This window comes from Monopterus albus, unplaced genomic scaffold (genome assembly GCF_001952655.1).
Source record: "Monopterus albus unplaced genomic scaffold, M_albus_1.0 scaffold99.1, whole genome shotgun sequence".
NCBI lineage: Eukaryota > Metazoa > Chordata > Actinopteri > Synbranchiformes > Synbranchidae > Monopterus > Monopterus albus.
This window is the reverse complement of record NW_018127979.1, coordinates 3,688,465-3,707,354: the sequence shown is the minus strand read 5'-3', so window position 1 is coordinate 3,707,354 and position 18,890 is coordinate 3,688,465. Positions and strand designations below refer to the sequence as shown.

Here is an 18,890-nt window from a genome sequence, read left to right as displayed (position 1 = left end):
CTTTGTATGATGTGGTATAGTCACTCCCTGGTTTTTACTCTGATTTTTTATATGCTGTATATTTGATGGACATGAGTTGTTGCATTTGTCACTGACTCCAGTGTGTTCATTGTCTTTAAAGGATAATGGATAATTGTTAAGTCTGTAGTGCCTCAGAAGCTGTTTGGTGTTAGGAGACTTATCTGTCCTTAACTGGACCATTAGTCTTTATTTGTAACACACTGCTGCAAGATCTGTTGAGAGCATGACCTGCTGACACACACTGATGAATAAGTACCCTCCTCTCCCACTTGCATCACATGAAGCATAACTTTGAAGGCAATGATACCATACATTAGTAAATGACAGTATGAGCTGGGTATTTTCCCTGCAAGAACCCTCATTTGATTGCAGTGAATGTACAGCGACATTCATGTAGAGCTTGCAAGCTTTTCTTCTGGTGTGTATACTGTACAGTAGGTTTTAAATGCCATTATCTAATACAATCTAACACAAACACAAAGGATAATATTAAATGAGAAATGAAAGATGACCTTTCTGTCCCCACATGATGAAATAGTAACCTTTAATCTGGATCACAACCCTTTATGTTTCCACTGGCGACCAGAGTCTGCATGTCCTTTGGTATCAGTTCAGTCGGGAGCGATCTCCCACAACAACCCGAACAATCACTTACTGCTGGTTTGACTGACCTTCACAAAGAGACAGAGCTTTCTCTAAATTGAGTCAAATTGCTCTTTTTGGATGGCAGCTACCAACATGACCCTGTACACACTCAAATTCATACAGTTTACCCAACCTTTAGAAACCTCTTGACTTCACTCAGACAATGTGGCTTCATTTTTCAAGGACAGCAGGTTCTATTCTTCTGAAGAGATTTAAGTCTCCACAGGCCAAATTGAACACATTGTAATTACAGTATGCCCTTTATATTGCACTTTTTCAATAGGGCTTTCATGGTTGCACCTCCTTCAAAAAGAAAGTGTCCTTCACAGAGATTAGAGGTGTTTTTGTTTTTCCCCATGTGATGAGCTCTGGGCAGAAGGTAGCTGTTAAAATATTTCTGTAACTGGGATCAATAATGATGTTTATGATGAGGATGATAATAGTTGTGGCAGCAGGAGTGGCTGTTGCCTCAGAGGAATAGTTTGCCATTTCATGACAGCTTATTTGCTTTCTTACCAACAGTTACATGACAGGACCAATACCACATTCATGTCTGCAGCTGGTAACAGCAGGTTTTGTATGGTGGCCAGGTGCAGTGATGTGCTGTTGTCACTGTTAGGTTACCAGGCAAACAACAGAGACTTCAGGAATTCACTACAACCGGCTGTTGTTCTCAACCAAAACAAGTTAGAGCATGTAATTCTGCATAAAATACAATGTCTGCTTGCGTATAGATTAACAAACTGTGATGCTACATATTAATTAGTGCATTTTAGAAGTGTAGGTAGGCAAATTAAAAGAGCCAGACAAATAGTCTACCTGCTTCCAGTCTTTAACCAATTGCCTTCTGGCTTTAGCTTCATACTTAATGCACAGGCACGAGAGTGGTATCAATCTTCTCATTTAATTCTTAGCAAGAAAGTGAATATGTATAGTTTCCATAATGTTGAACATGATGTCAAGATCAAAAATTAATGATTGTCAAAGACAAGAGCAGAACATTTTTACTCATTGCAAATAAATGTAGAGGGGAAAAAACATGCCTGAATGAATTCCATTAATAAACCACTTGAGGACCGCTTGATAAGCTCTGGCAAGTGATGGTGCTACCATTGTAGTGACTGTTCAAGTGTCTGGACAGCTAAAGAAAGCCTTCCCTGAAATGAAAGACATGGTTTCATCATTATTTTTGGCACAATGTCCAAATGTTCTAATTATCTATCTCTGCCATCAGAAGAGGATAGACAAAGACCAGGAGATTAATGATGGTTTAGATATCATCATTCACAAACTACATATATGATAGAAACACTTTAGAGAGAGGTGATCACGCTTCTTTAAATCCTACTTATCATAGTAAGTATAAAAAATATAGAGAGGAATGTAAACTTCAGAAGCTGCAATGTTAGTTCATCATTACACAAAATTGCTGTTACTGTCTTTTTGCTTCACTGAATGGCTTTGGAGCATACATCCACAGACATGTACACACACACACACACACACATATATCTGCAGGTAATTAGAGTGACTGATGTCATCATACTGTAGAAGTTACAAAGGGTTTATCTGCTCTGGAAGTCAGGAAAATGTAGCTTGCATTAAATGTCCGTCTTTTCACCACAGGAGATCGCCTAATTGCTGCCTGAGACATACAGAAATTTCAACCCAATTAATTACTTGCAGGAATAGCATATGGGGCGCCTTACTGTATGGCCACAATGCCATGTAGGTAGCTGATTAGGCCATCACTGTACAATGTACAGCCCCATTACACTTTGTTGACTGACACTTAAAGAGCCCAGAGGGGCTACAGAAGATCCTACTCTTCTAATCGTGAATTAGCATTTTAAAAAAGGCAGTTTAATGTCATACTCTGCTGACAGGTATCTTCTGGCTGATGCGTTTAAAATGAAGAGTTGCTATTATGTAGCTGTCCTCTCCGGCTCAAAGCAATGCTCTGTCTCCAAGGTGACAACACATTTACATTGTAGCCATGGACACCACATCTATCACCTTGTGCATGGCATTCAGTGACTTGCAAATCAAAAAGGAATCAGTCATAATGATGTCAGGCGAAATTAACTAAGCATTTCACAAGCCCAGCAAAAATGTAATAATAGCAACTCTTACTCATGAAGAGATATTATTGCACATGATACATACATGATACATGCAGTTAGAGCACCAGTTATGTAAGATGCTGACTGACAGAAAAATCAATAGCTCAGCTTCCGCATAAAAGCCAAGTGCAATTTCTCATTTTATCACTGGGAGCCGTGTTATACTCTGCTACTCTGGTGTCCCTATGAGGTCATTAGGTCCATGGTGTGAGGTGAATGATAAGCATGGCCCTTGGCCTGATGATATGATATCCACATCCAGGACCTCACAGGCACACTTTGTCCTATAGCAGCTATGACTTTGTATTATTGAGCTTGGGCCCTCCAGCTGTTTAGAGTGCTATATATCAAGTTATTGAGTCATGGGATATGAGAGTGGAGCCAGTGTGTGTGAGCGAGAGACTATTGTGTTTTGTTTGTGTGTAATAGATGTTTTAACTGACATTTCAAAGGTAATTTAATCAGAGTAAACCAGTCAGTAGTCAGTCTTGTAAATGCATCAGAATGCATTACTACCCATAACCTAAAGAGACAGGTGTGTGTGTGTTTGTATTCTGCTCCAGTGGTAATGCACCTCCTACAAATGTGTTGTAGCTTTATCTGTATTTTTTTTTACAATAGATCTTGAATAATGAACAGAGTTTGAACATGGACATAATTTTAAAGTCAGTCTATGTAAGTGGAAAAATACAGTCTCTCATCCTCATTCGTCAGTCATAATAATTTAGTTCAAAGCAACTATTTTCCCTTTAGAAAGTTTTCAAAGTCGATTCTTAGATAAACTGGTTTCTGTGCAGCATTTGCAACAAAAATTAAGGAAATTGAACAACTGCACATATGCCAAGACATTTAGCATTTTGCTCCTTGTTCTGATACAAGCAAATGTGTAACAACACCCCTGGGCTCATATAGGTTATATTCTGTATTTCTGAAAAAGCAAGCGCTCCGAATGGATAAGCCTCAACATCAAACCCTGCCATTTGCATGGTAGATTGTCCACAGGCCAAAACAATATTATCTACATCTTTTTGTTGAGATAATAATTTGTCCACCTACCCACAGTATATGGGTAGTTATTATAAAGTATTCAGTGGATATATTGTAGCTTATGCCTTTGGTCGTAAGAGAGGCAGCAAACTGATAATAAGGCCAAGAGAAGGCAGAGGCTATAGGACATGAATGTGAGCAGCATTATCATCCAGTGCAGGGTAGTGTTATATTAAATGAAAGAAAAAGGGACATTTATGTTTATTTTCACTGAGTTTGTAACAGCTCTTTGAATGTTTTGTTATGATAATAATTAAAGAATTAAGTCAAGAACACAAGAGCTGCCTTTTAGTGATATTTAATAAAACTTTCATGGAAGGGCTCAGTGCATTCAGAAAGCAAAAGGTCTCCACAACAAAGAGCCAAGATTGCACAGAGCACTCCCTATTTATACAGCAATTTTACTGTTTAAGTATGCAGACATAGCAAATCATGCACACAATGTCCTTCATACAGAATAAGTATGCAGACATAGCAAATCATGCAGACACGATGTCCTTCATACAGAGCATTGTACCTTGCATTTCCTCTACCATACTCTGACCAAGAAGAGTCAGAGACAGTAGTTATGACTACTGATTCTTGTATCATCACAAGCACATGCAAACAACTTCCTGCTTTGCTGTTATTATGCATCATAGCTGCAGTTGCCTGCCTATTTGTGCACTATAACATAGCATGAAGGAGACTCAAAAAAACCAGGTGCTTTAAATAGGAGAGTTTACCTTTAATTTGTTAATGGTGAATTTTCTGGCTCTTATTCTTTCTAAGAGCAACACCTTTTGGACAAAAATCGAATAGCACATACAATGATAATTGAACACCTTTAGATTCAGACCACAGTTTTTAACATCCAGCGTGAAGTGCAATACACGACACGTTGTAAGGATTATTAAAATAAGATACTAGTAGTTGTCGTTGCTCTCGATGGATAACGTTTTAACGCAAAGCAACACGGTCTGTGGTGAGGCTCATCGGTTTTCCGCGGAACCTTTTCTTGTGCTGTGTTCAACACGGTACCCTTTAATGCTACACCAGTAATGCTAACCAGTTGTGTAGCTACCTTTGCCGGTTCTATTTGACAATTACTTGCTTTGCGCTTTCACCAGTTAACGCTCGTTGTAATTTATTTAACTGCTACATAACTAAATGACAGTGATTATGCTGCCTCTGTGTTAACGTTGTGTAAACAATTCATGCAGCCGAGGCGTTAAAATGAGAGAAAGGTAAGTTTGCGGCTGCCTGGCTAACCACTAATAACAGCTAACATAGGTGGCTAGTTATAGCAGTGCTGATAGCAAATGATAGCTTAATATTTAGCGTGTTTTTTCTGAGCTAGCGTCAACTCCCTGCGAGCTAGCGTTCAGTTTATTGCCGTTTACTTCGGTGTTATGGTCAGTAACTTCAAAGCTTGGTGTATGGCGTAGCAGATTTTAAAACCTGTTTTTGTAGTAGTATTTCTGAGAGATTGATTACCGACGTTAATGTGAACTAGCTAATGCCAACTGTCATAGCTCTCCTAACGTTTGTCGTATGTACTTTTTGCTGGCAGCAGCTGTCACCGCATCTTCTCTGTGGGTGGGGTCAATACGAACTTAAATGCTGTAATAGTTATACATGTATCCTCGGTATGTTCCCACTAATACTAACGTCACGTTAATTTAAAGTGTTCCATTCGCTGGTGCTCCGCCCCGGTGCTGGAAGTACCGTTACTGCATATATTTACCCAGACCTACATTATACATTATACACTTGATGCAGCAAAGAAAGATGGGTAATAATGCAATGGTGGGACTCTTCAGAACCAGCAATGAGCACCATTAACTGTCTTCTATCCGCGTGTGACAGACTGGCACACAGCAGTCGGGACTTCCTGCACCTGTGCCAGTGAGTCGCACGGTATTTTGTGGTGTATTAAAGTGAACACCGCATGGAAATTGACAGCGCTGTTCCCACTACCTGAATGGACTGAGTGACAAAATAAGTCGCACAAAACTGTTTTTGGTCAGGAGGGTGTTCGGTTCATGGCTGTCAGGGGTCAAACCTTTCAGTGATTAAACAAGACTGCATTCCAAAAATAACTTTAATCCTATCTCATGCATTCTGTCATGACATGAGGATTAATATGTGATATTTCTGATTACATAAGCATTTATTTTGGTATTTTTAAATATTTTGTATGTAAAGTAGATGGCTATCCTTTACTACTATGTATTTTCTTCTGGTTCTTTTGTTTGTAGAGTTTGTGTTGTGTGACTCTGCACGTGTTTAGCCATGGAGAAGTCCTGGAGGCTGTGGGGGGCAATGGAGCGTTGCACCCTCACTCTGGCCTCCTGGTCCTGGGGTGCCTGTCGAGTGTCCCTTTTGGCCCTCATCCTCACCTTCCATCTGTATGGTGGAGTTTTACTCCTCGCTCTCATCCTAGCTTCTGTGGCAGGCATCCTCTACAAATTTCAGGATGTGCTCCTCTACTTCCCTGACCAGCCCTCCTCCTCTCGCCTCTATGTTCCCATGCCAACAGGAATCCCACACGAGAATGTGTATATCCGCACCAAGGATGGTGTGAAGCTCAATCTCATCCTGCTTCGCTACACAGGAGGAGATACCCCTCCTGGAGTTGCTGCTGGCAATCAAAGCAGCCCCACCTGCTCGACTCCACCTACCATCCTTTATTTTCATGGTAACGCTGGTAATATTGGTCACAGAGTGCCAAACGCCCTGCTGATGATGGTCAATCTGAAAGCCAATGTAGTGTTGGTGGACTACCGTGGCTATGGCAAGAGCGAGGGCGAACCCAGTGAGGGCGGGCTGTACCTGGATGCTGAGGCCACACTGGACTATGTCATGACCCGTCCTGATCTGGACAAGACAAAGGTGGTGCTCTTTGGCCGCTCACTAGGAGGCGCTGTGGCAGTGCGCTTGGCGTCTGTCAACCCTCACCGTGTTGCAGCCATTATTGTTGAAAACACCTTTCTCAGCATTCCCCATATGGCAGCAACGCTCTTCTCCTTCTTGCCCATACGCTGGCTGCCCTTGTGGTGCTATAGGAATCAGTTTCTGTCCTATCGGCAAGTGGCACTGTGCCGCATGCCCTCGCTGTTTGTGTCTGGTCTGTCAGACCAGCTCATCCCACCAATTATGATGAAACAACTGTATGAGTTGTCTCCTGCACGGACTAAACGTCTGGCTATCTTTCCAGAAGGAACACACAATGACACATGGCAGTGTCAGGGCTACTTCGCAGCTTTGGAGCAGTTCATGAAAGACCTGCTCAAGAGCCATGCCCACGAGCAGAGTGCTCAGCCCTCAGCTGGGGTCACTATCATCTGAAGAAAAAAAAAAAAATCAGTCAAGGACTGACTGTTGTCTACAGGTTAATTAACCTTAATTGATTTTTGGAAAGAATGTACATTTTTTTTAATGCTTTGTCTGAGGTTTTATTTTATTTCACTCTTTCTGTAAGTTTAATATATTTGTTAAAATGATTCAACTAGTTCAAGGTTTTAAAAGAGAGGTAACAGTGCCCTCATGGGAGCCTTTGCGTTGCCGCTATGGATGCATGAATTTATGACCTTTCATGAATGAATCCATACATGTCACAATCACAGAGGAATTTGCTGCAATGGGTCTGCTGAAATTAAAACAGTTGCTCTACTGACTATATAAGGACCATATTTCAGTGAAAATTTATTACTACTGGAATTGATGTTTTCTTCTGATTTACAAAATGAGACACTTATAATTAAAAGGCCTATACTGTGTGTCTCTGTGTATATATATATTTGTTAATACCTAGCCTTTTTTTTTTTTCAGATTTACCCAAGTGTTGAGTTATTTACTACAGGCTAATATGTTCTGATCAATAGTTTGTAGGGCTTAATTTTTTCCCTCTCCCTTTTTGGCAAGGATCATTAATATTGAGGACATGCAGCATTTTGGCACGTGACATTGTAGTTAAGAATATTTATATGTAAACCCTTGAAAAATTTGTCTGCCACATTAGCATATTAAACTTGTGCTGTTGAGTAATTATATTCGATCACCAAACGCACTGGCTGAGATGAAGCAGTCAGTAAGTTAAAGTGACATGTTTGCTACCCTTTCGAAAATAAGTTTGAGAGCTTTCTGTCATAGTACTTCTGTTTCAGTGTGACTGAAAAGCTGCAAGAGTTTGTTACTGTGTTCTAGCCCACAGGATAGTGTTGACTCTTAAATGGGCTCAAGATGCTGTTGAGAAACTTGAGCTCCTGTACTGTAGATAGGAGCCTTGTCTTTATGTGTGGATTGTTGTTATTAAAGGATGGGTTGAGATTTCTTCAAGTCTGCCTTAGTACAGCTATAGCATGCGTATCTGTATGTACTCTGCAGGAGTTGATGGTGGCTGCAATCCTGATTATGAAGTGATACATTTGTAAATCAATTGAAAAAGACAAGGGAGAAAAATAACACAATCATCATTTTATGCAAAACAGTATTCCAAAGTTGAGCAGAAGCTCACGTGAGGCTTCCCAAGTCCAAGTAAGGCAAATCAAGTGGGCATTTGCCAAAGTTGGCTACTCAGTAGAAAATTCCATCTTTATGTTACCATACCTCCACTGCAGATCAACAAGGAAATGGTCTTGACAAATTCGTAAGTGAAATTTGTGTAAAAGCAAAGTCTTAACTGTCAAAGATTGACACTTGAATTTGTCCAACCCATGGAGCTGAAGCCTCATATATATGGAAGAGGATTAGAGCTACTGGAAATTGACTTTAATCTTTAAGAAAAAAAAATCTGAACTCAAATTTTGTCCAGTGGTCCTCATTGTTTTCCATACATATTAACTTTGGCTGAACTTTAGAATACATTTTTACACTGAAAGGCGGATGTAGATTTTCTCTTCTACCTGTTACAGTTGGAAAGGATTTCTTAATGCCTAGCACAGACAGGAATGATAACGGTGACCAGTTGGCCTTTCAGTGTACACACATATTGGTATTTGAGTACTGTATTAAGATAGCGTTAGAAAAAAGCCAGAGCCTCTCTTGAGAACTAAAAGAAGTGAGCTTGTTTAATTAAATGTTGTAGTTATTTGTTAGCTATTATCATCAGCGTCATAATTGTTAATTCGAGGATTCGTGCTTCTCATGTCACCTTGTGCTTGTATGGCAAAATGGCTTTACTCACTTGGAGGGCTTTTAATGAGTTAATTAACCTTTCCCGCATGTCTTCCAGGGGGTGGAGCAGAGCCTGATGATTAAAACACTGTTATCTGCTCTTGCTTTCCAAATGCGGCATGCTGCACTACAGTGGTTTCAAAGCCATTTGATTATACCGATCTCCTCAGCCATACTGGATACTGTTTGTGAACAGTATGCTTAACAAAAGACACCAAACGACAAAATTTGTTTCTGTCAGTGTGGCAACAACTTGAAATATGGTCTAAAGGCTATGAATGTACATTTTATGTGGCATTTTTCCACCAGTGGCACTCAACAGTTTCAGACGTTCTTGTATTTGTTTAATCCATATGTTGGGTTAGATTCAGTTTAAAGCATTTTATCCATTTATATGTTGGTAGTGCATATCGTGCAATCCGAACCATGTGAATTTTACATTTATTTTGTTCCACACGCTTTGTTTTATGCAGTTCTGCACTGCGTCATACAGTATCATCTTTCAAAAAAAAAAAAGATGTCGGGCGTCATAGGTGTAGGTCATCATTCACTTCATTTATTGTTTTGGTGGCTGGCAAACTTGATTATTAGAACATCAGATTTGTATCCTGCGGTAGTCGGATGTATTGTTACAGCTGATGAAAAGACGGAATCAAACGGAATGTCTATTTTTTTTTTTTTTTTTTTTGTAAAGAAAGCCATTTGCCAGCTATGGTGCCAATGCACTGTCAATCATATATTTTATGAATACAGTGGAATGAATGCTGTTCAAAGTGTGATATAATCTGGAATTTCTGAATTGCATTTGCAAGCCTGCATGTGATTACACTGTGTCAGGTTTCTGTAGTGAACCTGCACAGTGTTGATATAATTTGACACGCTCTGTGCACATCTACAGTGGTGGGAAACTGTATATGAACATGTTTGTCTTGAGTATGACGCAGTCACTTTGAGGGATTTTCCATTTTAGAATGTTTCTTTTCTATTTCCAATGTTGACAACTTCTTTTGTAAACACACATTTTCACTTTCTATTTTCTGTACTGTAACATGCAATAAATTGATACATTAAAATAGCTTGTCTTGTTTGTTTTTTGTGTCAAACTTTTTTTTACATTATATAACAGTTCCATGGATTTTGGCGCCACTGCACTTTATTTATTCTCAGAATTGCAGTTTCTTTAGCTGTTTATGTTGCTATTCAAATAATTTTTGCACTTCCTTCTTTATGTGACTGTTAAATTGAATGTCTCTTTCTCTTCATCTGAAACCTATCTCTGTTTCCCTACCAAACACTCATCTTGACTGCCAGGACTGTCCTTATTGGGGAGAAGTTGAGATGCATTTTATCATTTTGAAGGAACCAAACAAAAAGAAATGGGAGAGAGATTTGTCTGGGCAGGCAGCCGTGAGTGTGGTTAACTGAGTGGAACAATAGAGGGGAAGCTGTTTCGGTACTATACTTGCTCTGCGCAGTCCCTCCCACTAAACTGGATCCGGCCACTTGAGGAAAGAATCTAGAGTTCAGGAAGTCAGTGGAACCCATAAACAGGAATTAAGAAAAAGCTCGGGGCTCTAGGAAAAGCTTCATGACAGACGGAAACATCCAGTCCAGTAATGCTGCCAGTGTGAGCTCTGGACATAGTAAGGGTCCTGCGATGGCAGTTTTAGCAGGTGTTGAGCCTGGCACTGGACGAAAGACAGGTGAAGGGAGGCTGTCCTGGCCAGTTTTACTGCTGATGCTAGCTGCTGTTGCCTCATCCTCTTTTTCAGCTTTGTGCTTGTATCAGCTGATGTCTCTCAGAGCTGAGGTAGAGGGACTCAAATCAGACATGTGTCGCAGGAGAGAACAAGAGGCCAAACATGGAGGCCAGGTGAGAGAAAACTCGTTCTCAGGGACATATATGCATATATGCAGGAAGCAATGCAAAACTCTGATAATGTATTTCACATGCATTGTGTTTTTATGGACTGTGTTGTGTCTGCGCAGGCTTCGAATATCAGTCACAGGAGACACAGTCAAGAGACCCCCCACCAACCTGCGCCTCAAAATGCCTTCACACTGATAAGGAAGAGAAGACTGGTGGCTGGACAAGAGACATCAAGTAAGACAGTGAGCTGCATCTGATTCTGACAGTTTACTGCTATTGCAAAATATGTGATTAAAGTCTTTCCTATACCGTTGTTAAGTCAAATTTATTTATAAAGCTAAAAATGACAAATTTGTCTTAGAGGACCTTACAGTCTGTACACGCCCTAGCCCTTTTCACTTGAAAAGTAAAAAAGAACACTCTAACGGCCAAGTACGAATGACTCAGCAGCCTCGTTAAGTATTATGTGGAAGACTGACGCTGCCATCTGTGAGTCATTGCTGTTAACTGAATGTGCCTGGTTGAGCAGCTCCTGTGCAATATACAACAGCAATATTTACACTGAGGCTGAGTACTAGTGCTGTCTAAAACAGAAAGTAGGAAAAAGCAGAAGACAAAAACAGAACGGAAGAAGAAGCAGTGCGCACACGTAAGTGACTGACTAATTTTAATATTTCTAAATATCTCATGTTTCATCACAGTTTCTCAGCCTTGTATGCAGCTGTTGGCAGACAGTGCAAGAAAAGTCTACCATGTTGGTACAGTATATCTAGCCTTGTCTATTTTTCTGTTTCATAAAATATTTACATTTTACTTGTTCAAATTGGCTTTTGTGTGCAAGTTAAATATACCCATTTATACAGAGGCAAAATGTGTTTCACACTGAAAGTTATGTAAACATGTTTGCATCAACCCTAAACAGCAAGCAACCCACAAAAAGGCTGACTGATTTGGGTAGATGTTTAGCTTTCTCATGTTTTCTAATATATTTCTAAAATATTCTTATTTCTGGGATAAGATCTTGGAAATGACGAGGAGCCACACATAGGTATCCCCTGGCAGGTTGGGCTGAAGAGAGGCTCTGCCCTGGAGGTAGAGCAAGATAACATGTTAGTCAGAGAGGAGGGCTTCTATTTTGTGTACAGTCAGGTAGGTCAGCTTCTCGTTTCATTGTTTTACCACAGAGTGGCGCTGCTGCTCTGTCAATCGCCAGATTTTACATGTGTGCATAAAAACTGCTCAATCTGATCATGCAGTTTGCTAGTAGACATTGTGAAAAGGGCAGATAAAAAGTGAAAATGCATAATGAGTGAATTAGCAAAAGCTATACCACTCTTCTGACTGTTTATGTTAAAACCCATGCCTGCACCTTACCTCCAAGGTTTAACTCAGTATTTCTCATATGCACAGGTTTTCTACAGGGAAAAAATCTTTGCAATGGGTCACGTTGTGATCCGGAGAAAGAGGAATGTGGTGGGAAACGAGTCTCAACATGTATCCCTGTTCCGCTGCATCCAGAGCATCCACGATACTGAGTACCCATTCAACACCTGCTACACAGGAGGTGCGTCTGTTATTATATCCAGCTATAGTCATTGTTCTTGCATCAGCTGTTATGGAAGGTCAGTAAGTGTGTTTTCCTCTTTAGTTGAGCTCTTAAGCATGATTGTGTTTGTGTCTGGCTATTAGATGATTGCATATATGTATCAGTAGATGCATGACAGATGTTTGTGGAAGAAAAACAATGAAAATGCTACTGTAGTCTGGCAAGGTCTGACATGCATATTTGCATCCCTCAGGTATAGTGAAGCTGGAGGTTGGAGACCACTTGCTGCTTCTGATCCCCCGTTCCACAGCCGATGTGTCCCTGGCTGGAGATTCCACTTTCCTGGGTGCTGTCAAACTGGCTTAAAGAGTGCCACCTCACTTTGGACCCAAGGGACGAGGTTGTCATCTGGAAGAGGTGCCATGTTGGGAAGAGAGGGAGCAACAAGGCAAAGTTCTGGTGACATTGTCTGAGTTTGGGTGCTTATGAAGTGAATACAGGAAGCAGCAATTTCTGCACTGGCTGAATGAATATGACTCTTAGCCATTCAACCTGAGCAGACATAAAACAGACAAGGAGACAAACTTTACACTTTGCTGAAACTTCATATGCACCTTATAGCTACAGCTAAACCAAAATATTGTAAATAAAAACTGCCAGAATCAAGTACTTTTTTTAAATGTACTGATAAATAATCTTTTCTACTCTCGCCGCAGCATTACTGCCACTGAAATGGTTTTCACGTGCTTTGTTTATCTAGGTATTTCAACATTAACATGAAACTGGTTACACTTACATTTCATTTACCCGACAATGTCTAAATATTATGAACATTCAGATACAATAAAGTGACAGTTGTTGCACAAGAGATCATCTGGTGTGTGTGTGTGGGGGGGGGTGATTCCGATGTTGGCCACAAGATAGAAACAGACATCCAGCCAGGCAGCAGAGAAATTAATCAAGCTAAGGCTCAGGATAAACAGTGAAAACCAAGTAAAATGGCATGTTTTACCTTGAAGCAAAACTGTAGGTAGCTGGTGACTGCACATTTAGAGGAGCTGCTCAGTGAATTTGTAAGGCTTGAGGACCCTGATGGATACAATAAAATGCCCTCAGTGGATAATTGTTCATCTTATATGTTAACCTGCAGCAGGTGGGAGAGTTACACCATTATGATGCTTTTCAGGAAAAAGAAATGTATCTGTTTGTATAGAAAAGTTCATACAAAAATTTATGGTGTCAAAATTAATCAACATAATGTTTAGGTCACATTTTCCTGCAGGACAGGGAAACAATTCAGTGTAAATTTTTTAATAATTTGCAGGCGAACTGATCTCCACTTCCTGACTTCATCTCTCCCGTCTCCTTTCCCCACTCTGTGTAACTCAGACACACAGGCCTTCTGTCTGCTGGGGCAAAAAGTTAGACAAAGCCCAGTGGGTGGTCACTTCTTCACTAGGCATTTTGCTCTCAGAATCATGTGACAAGAAGAGAGACCAAAAGAGGGGGAGGGAGGAAGAAAGTCTGAAATAGAACTCTGAGGAAAAAAATATTTCCAGTGGACTTAATGGATACCAGTAGCTGTTTCTGGACGAGGGAAGCAGAAGACAGGAGAGAGGCTACGAATCCAAAACACAGGGAGAGGAGGATAGACCCAGACTATGACAGCCATGGAAGTCAAGAGCAGGCCATGGTAAACAGAGCAGGCGGCTGTACAAACAGCAATTGAGAAACAGAAGAAGAAGGAGGAGGAGCAGGATATAAGTGAAGGGGGGAGCAGCCTATAAATGTGTCAAGCATGATGCCCCCCTCAGTCCCTCTAGGCCTGAAATGTCTTTGTGTAGTGCCATAGTGATGACTGGCATGTTGGCGGAAGCTGATGTCATTGTGGGCTCAGCTCTCAAAAGAGAAAGCAGCATCTAAATAGAGAATCAGGAAATGAGACCTGCTGTGCACACATGCTGTGTATACTCCACACACACACACACACACTGTATGTTGTAAGTACACAGACATGTTATCAAACACACAAAAATGCAGACAGATGTATTTGACATGTTAAGTGGGCATACACATATATACACTGTTGTAAACATTATTTGCACCAGAATAATTACACATGTCAAAATTTAATTTTACATGTGGAATTAAAGTCCAAGTATTCCCGTAGCTAGTCATACATTGTTGTCAATGAATGAATTTTTAATTGTACAGTTTGAATCAAACTGTGCACACCATATCATATAGAGAAAAGAGTCATATCATTCCATCTGTAGTTCTAAATATTTCCTCATAATTTTGACCTTTTTCTAAGAATTATATTTGTGAGAATAAAGGCGGAATTCTGAGATTTAAAATGTTTGTGTTGTGGCCCTATCCTCTTCTGTACAAGACAAAAACAACACTGTAAATGTCTTTTTTATTCTCCTCCAGTTTGGTTGTAAATGCCTATAGTAGCTAATTATTTCAGCCACTACATTTTACAACTTCTTTGCTCAGTTTCTAATTAGTTAGGGTTACAGCTGACTCAGTTTGTAGATGTACATTTTTAATCAGATCATAATTTCAAATGCCTTCAGCTACTCTATATTCTTTGCACATACCCCCTGGCAAGTACAGAATTTCCCACTGGGATACAACCTTGTTGGGAATCACGGTCCTAGAGTCTGTCTTCTTCATTCTCTCATTTTTATGGTTACATCACTTCTTTCATTTCTCCCCTCCTCCCTCTTTACCTTTTTATGAGCTTCAGGACAGGATTGACTGATGACAGTGTCTAAAGGTGATCTCTAAATCCTGATTATAAAACCCAGTGTGCTCTGTTTCTGCAGCAAACCACCATGAGCACACTTGTGCATGTGCTGCAGCTTTTAAAGACAGGCATCCACTTAGATGTGCACTTTCACTGCTCTCCCCTAACCACTAACAAAATGTACAGCACCCACATCATCACACAGTGTCGTGCACTTCTCTGTTCCATGTACATACTTCTCTAGTATTTGAGGATTACTTTGATCTGCTGCAGTCAGCCTAAAGTAATCAGGCCGATCCAGAGCACTTCAGCTGAACTGGCAGCAGTACTGTGTGGATTTGATTTATCAACAAACTGGACTGTGCCACCAGTTACACTAAATGCTAAACATCATGTTGTGCCTACCATGCTCTAGATCTTTTAATCGATTCAGCTTCAGGAGACTTTAGATGTTTTTGATCTGAAAAAACATGATTGAACCAGCAGAATGAGAGGTTTGCTTTTAACAGCATTATGCTTGATGGGGTTTAGTTTTTCTCCCCTGACTGCATGGGATCTACAGTAAGCTGATTTATAATTCATATAACTCTGCCTGGAATCAAACCATGCAATCTGCATGTGTGCAAGTGAAGTAAGAGCACATTAAAAAGTTGTCTGTGTTCAAGCTCATTTGGATAACTCTCGCTTGTTTCTCAAGAACATTAGCTCCATTCCCACTCTCCTTTATGGTTCAGAGACAGATCCCTAAAAGACACAAACAGAACCAGGATTAGTGGGGCTGCAAAACAGCAGTGAGTTTGTATTACACTGTAAAAATAAACTGTTCTATCTTGCACTTCTTTTGCTTTCCCTGATCACTCCACCAGTTTGAGAGTACAATCGCTGTGCAGTGGCTTTAGAAACTATTCACACCCTTTCATTTTTGTACATTTTGTGTTGAAGATCACACCAATGTAGCTTTCATACAGTCTAAATTGTTAAAATTTTTTGATTTAGTGGGATATAAGACTGCTGTGTTTATGTATAAAGCCAGGAACAATTTATTACCTGGTGGAATTCAAAAACTATTTAATGAAAGGGAAGGGGGATACAATTTAAGGGGTCAGTTAAATTTAAAAATTCATGCTATACGTACAACCAAAAAAAGATTTTGTATTTCCATAAGTGGGGTAAAACTATGGAATAACTTAAGTGTAGACATAAAAAACAGTACTAGAATTGACAAGTTTAAACATAAATATAAAGGTATGTGTCAATCAAGATATATGCAAGAACAGGCTCAATGATTAACTGTTGTGGGTGTGATGTATATTTTGTAACCATTCTTTAGTATATCACTTGTGTGATGTAAGAATGTTAATACTGTTATATTCTTTTTAGTATAATAGGTGAGTGTGTAGAAGTGAATCATTTATTGCTTGCAAACCAATGATGGTAAGATGATGTCAGGGGGTAGGACTGGATAAGTCTGACTTCTTCCTACTCCATTCAAGCATGTACTAGGTATAAGCAAATTGATATCGGATTATGTGTAAAATTATGTGTGTTGTCATATCAACTGTTTCTACATGCTTGAAAAAATAAATCAAATCAAATCAAATCAAATTTTATTCTTTGTTCAAAATAAATACTCAGTTCAATTCTGATGCTGCAACACATTCCAAAGAAAGGTTGGGACAGTAAATCATTTACCATGGTGTGATGTTGTCAATCCTTTTCACAACACTTAAAAGACAGAAGTGTAAGTTACCTTTGCCAAGGGCACTGACACAACCCCATGCCATGACAGACCCTGGCTTTTGGACTTGTTGCTGGTATCAGTAAAGTTGTAAAAACGGGTCCCAGAGAGAACCAAAAAACAGCTCAGGAAACACAGGCCATAACAGCAGTGCCGGCCTCCAATGATTTGGTACCAGAAATGACCTTACAGGAAAAGCTGCAGGAGACTATTGAACAAACTGTCTCTTTGCAGTTGGAAGTCCCACAAGAACAGCAAGAATGTTTACAGGACATATTGGAATGGCCACAATTTGAGGAAGGAATACAAGGAGATGACAGACAAGCCAAGAGAGGATGAGAATGAGCTGCATGAGCCAGAAGGAACAGAGAGAATGTGATTTTTTTAGTATATTACTTGTGTGGTGTAGAAGAGAATTATCTATGTAGAGATACTGCTTGCAAACCAATGATGGTAAGATGATGTCATGGGGTAGGACTGGATAAGTCTGACTTCTTCCTACTCCATTCAAGCATGTACTAGGTATAAGCAAATTGATAATGCATTTGTGTGAAATTATGTGTGTTGACATATTGACTGTCGTTACATGTTTGAAAGAATAAATCAATTCAAATCAAATCAAATCAAAAATTTAATTTGAAATGGATAAAACTGCCATTTTTCCCATCAGCTAACATTCAGTACCCCCTCATTAGCAATGTGAAATCAAGGTTTTAGAAAATAAGCAGATTTTCTTTGTCTCCTCTGTTTTTGCCTGCATTCATCCTTCCCACAGTCTCCCTCTCCCTGCCTTGCCCTCTGAGAAGCGCCCCATGATGCTGCCCCCACCATGCTTCACTGTAGGGATGGTATTAGCCAGGTGATGAGCAGTGCCTGGTGTTCATGTGACATAGTCCTTTTTTGTTCAGCAGACCAGAGACTCTTTTTGAGCATGTTCCCCGAACAAAATCCAAGTGGACTATCATCTGCCATCTACTCAAAGTGGCCTCCATCCAGCCACTCTACTGTAAAGGCCTGACTGATGGAGTTCCCCTGAATAACAAATGTTTGTACTAAATTCCATGGCAGTCAATCCATATCAAGACATTTCAGTCAAAACTCAAAGTGTAAACTTCATAGTGATACTAAAGGAAACGTCAGACTCTCACCATTAGGACATATCATCCAGAAACAGTCACTGTACAAAATTCTGTGCCAGTTGATCAAGCAGATAAAGAGAGATTTTACTGAGAAAGTACAAACTTTGACCTGCTGGCAGACCTCAAAAACCTCAAAAATCATTCTCTGGGGACCACAAATGTCTCTATGAAATTTTATGGCATCCAGTAGTTGTTAAAATATTTCTGGACAAAAGTGGGGGACCAACCAACTGACAACCCCTAGAGCTTTGCCACTAGTATGGTTAAAATGCAAAAAATTGGTAATGAATAATAAGACAGATATGAACTACTATATATAACTATATCCTCCATCTCCCTCTCTCTCTCTCTCTCTCTCTCTCTCTCTCTCTCTGTTCAAGCACCAGCCAGTCTTAGTCACGCTGATGAGAAATCAAGGAACAGAGCAGCAACAGAGGACAAACGGAAAGAGGTGAGGTGAAGAAAGCAGATAAGGGGACAAGAGAAAGTGGGGGATCCAGCGTGCAGTACGTAAAAGCTGCTGTTGCTGCATTTTTGTCCTCCTGTTTTCGCTCTATAGTTTCCCTTTCAGTCCATTGTTCGAGTGTTTGGTACTCCTCCCCCTAACACCAGCGCACAGCACACACACACACACAATACAGATGCAACACAATGCGTGTATGAAGTTTGTGTCATTCATTGTGTCACACCAGCCGCTTATGGGCTTGAAATAAGCAGCTGTAATTACAGATTTGGACTCCTGTTTCACTCTATTTCTCTTTCACACAAACACACATCCTCACTCACTGATAAACTACTACACTAAATCTCTCCCTCTCTCTCTCTTTCTCTCTCTCTCTTTCTCTCTCACTC

At 40.1% G+C, this 18,890-nt stretch overlaps 2 protein-coding genes across 2 annotated transcripts; both read left to right on the top strand.

Moving 5' to 3' along the window:
* The first annotated feature begins 4,838 nt into the window (after window positions 1–4,838).
* Window positions 4,839–9,203, top strand: abhd13 (abhydrolase domain containing 13). The gene is made up of 2 exons (XM_020609488.1): window positions 4,839–5,062; window positions 6,077–9,203. Exon 2 carries the CDS (start codon window positions 6,111–6,113, stop codon window positions 7,164–7,166), a length of 1,056 nt encoding a protein of 351 aa, XP_020465144.1. The 5' UTR covers window positions 4,839–5,062; window positions 6,077–6,110; the 3' UTR covers window positions 7,167–9,203.
* Window positions 9,204–10,280: 1,077 nt separating this feature from the next.
* On the top strand, window positions 10,281–13,267 carry tnfsf13b (TNF superfamily member 13b). The gene is made up of 6 exons (XM_020609489.1): window positions 10,281–10,866; window positions 10,983–11,097; window positions 11,565–11,621; window positions 11,882–12,012; window positions 12,274–12,427; window positions 12,663–13,267. Exons 1-6 carry the CDS (start codon window positions 10,582–10,584, stop codon window positions 12,773–12,775), a joined length of 855 nt encoding a protein of 284 aa, XP_020465145.1. The 5' UTR covers window positions 10,281–10,581; the 3' UTR covers window positions 12,776–13,267.
* Window positions 13,268–18,890: the final 5,623 nt, after the last annotated feature.

Excerpts from the sequence above, each read along its gene's own strand:
- abhd13 (XM_020609488.1), top strand. The coding sequence starts at position 6,111 with ATGGAGAAGTCCTGGAGGCTGTGGGGGGCAATGGAGCGTTGCACCCTC.
- tnfsf13b (XM_020609489.1), top strand. The coding sequence starts at position 10,582 with ATGACAGACGGAAACATCCAGTCCAGTAATGCTGCCAGTGTGAGCTCT. Across the intron at positions 10,867-10,982 it reads AGGCCAAACATGGAGGCCAG|GCTTCGAATATCAGTCACAG; the intron begins GTGAGAGAAAAC and ends GTGTCTGCGCAG. Across the intron at positions 12,428-12,662 it reads CAACACCTGCTACACAGGAG|GTATAGTGAAGCTGGAGGTT; the intron begins GTGCGTCTGTTA and ends TGCATCCCTCAG.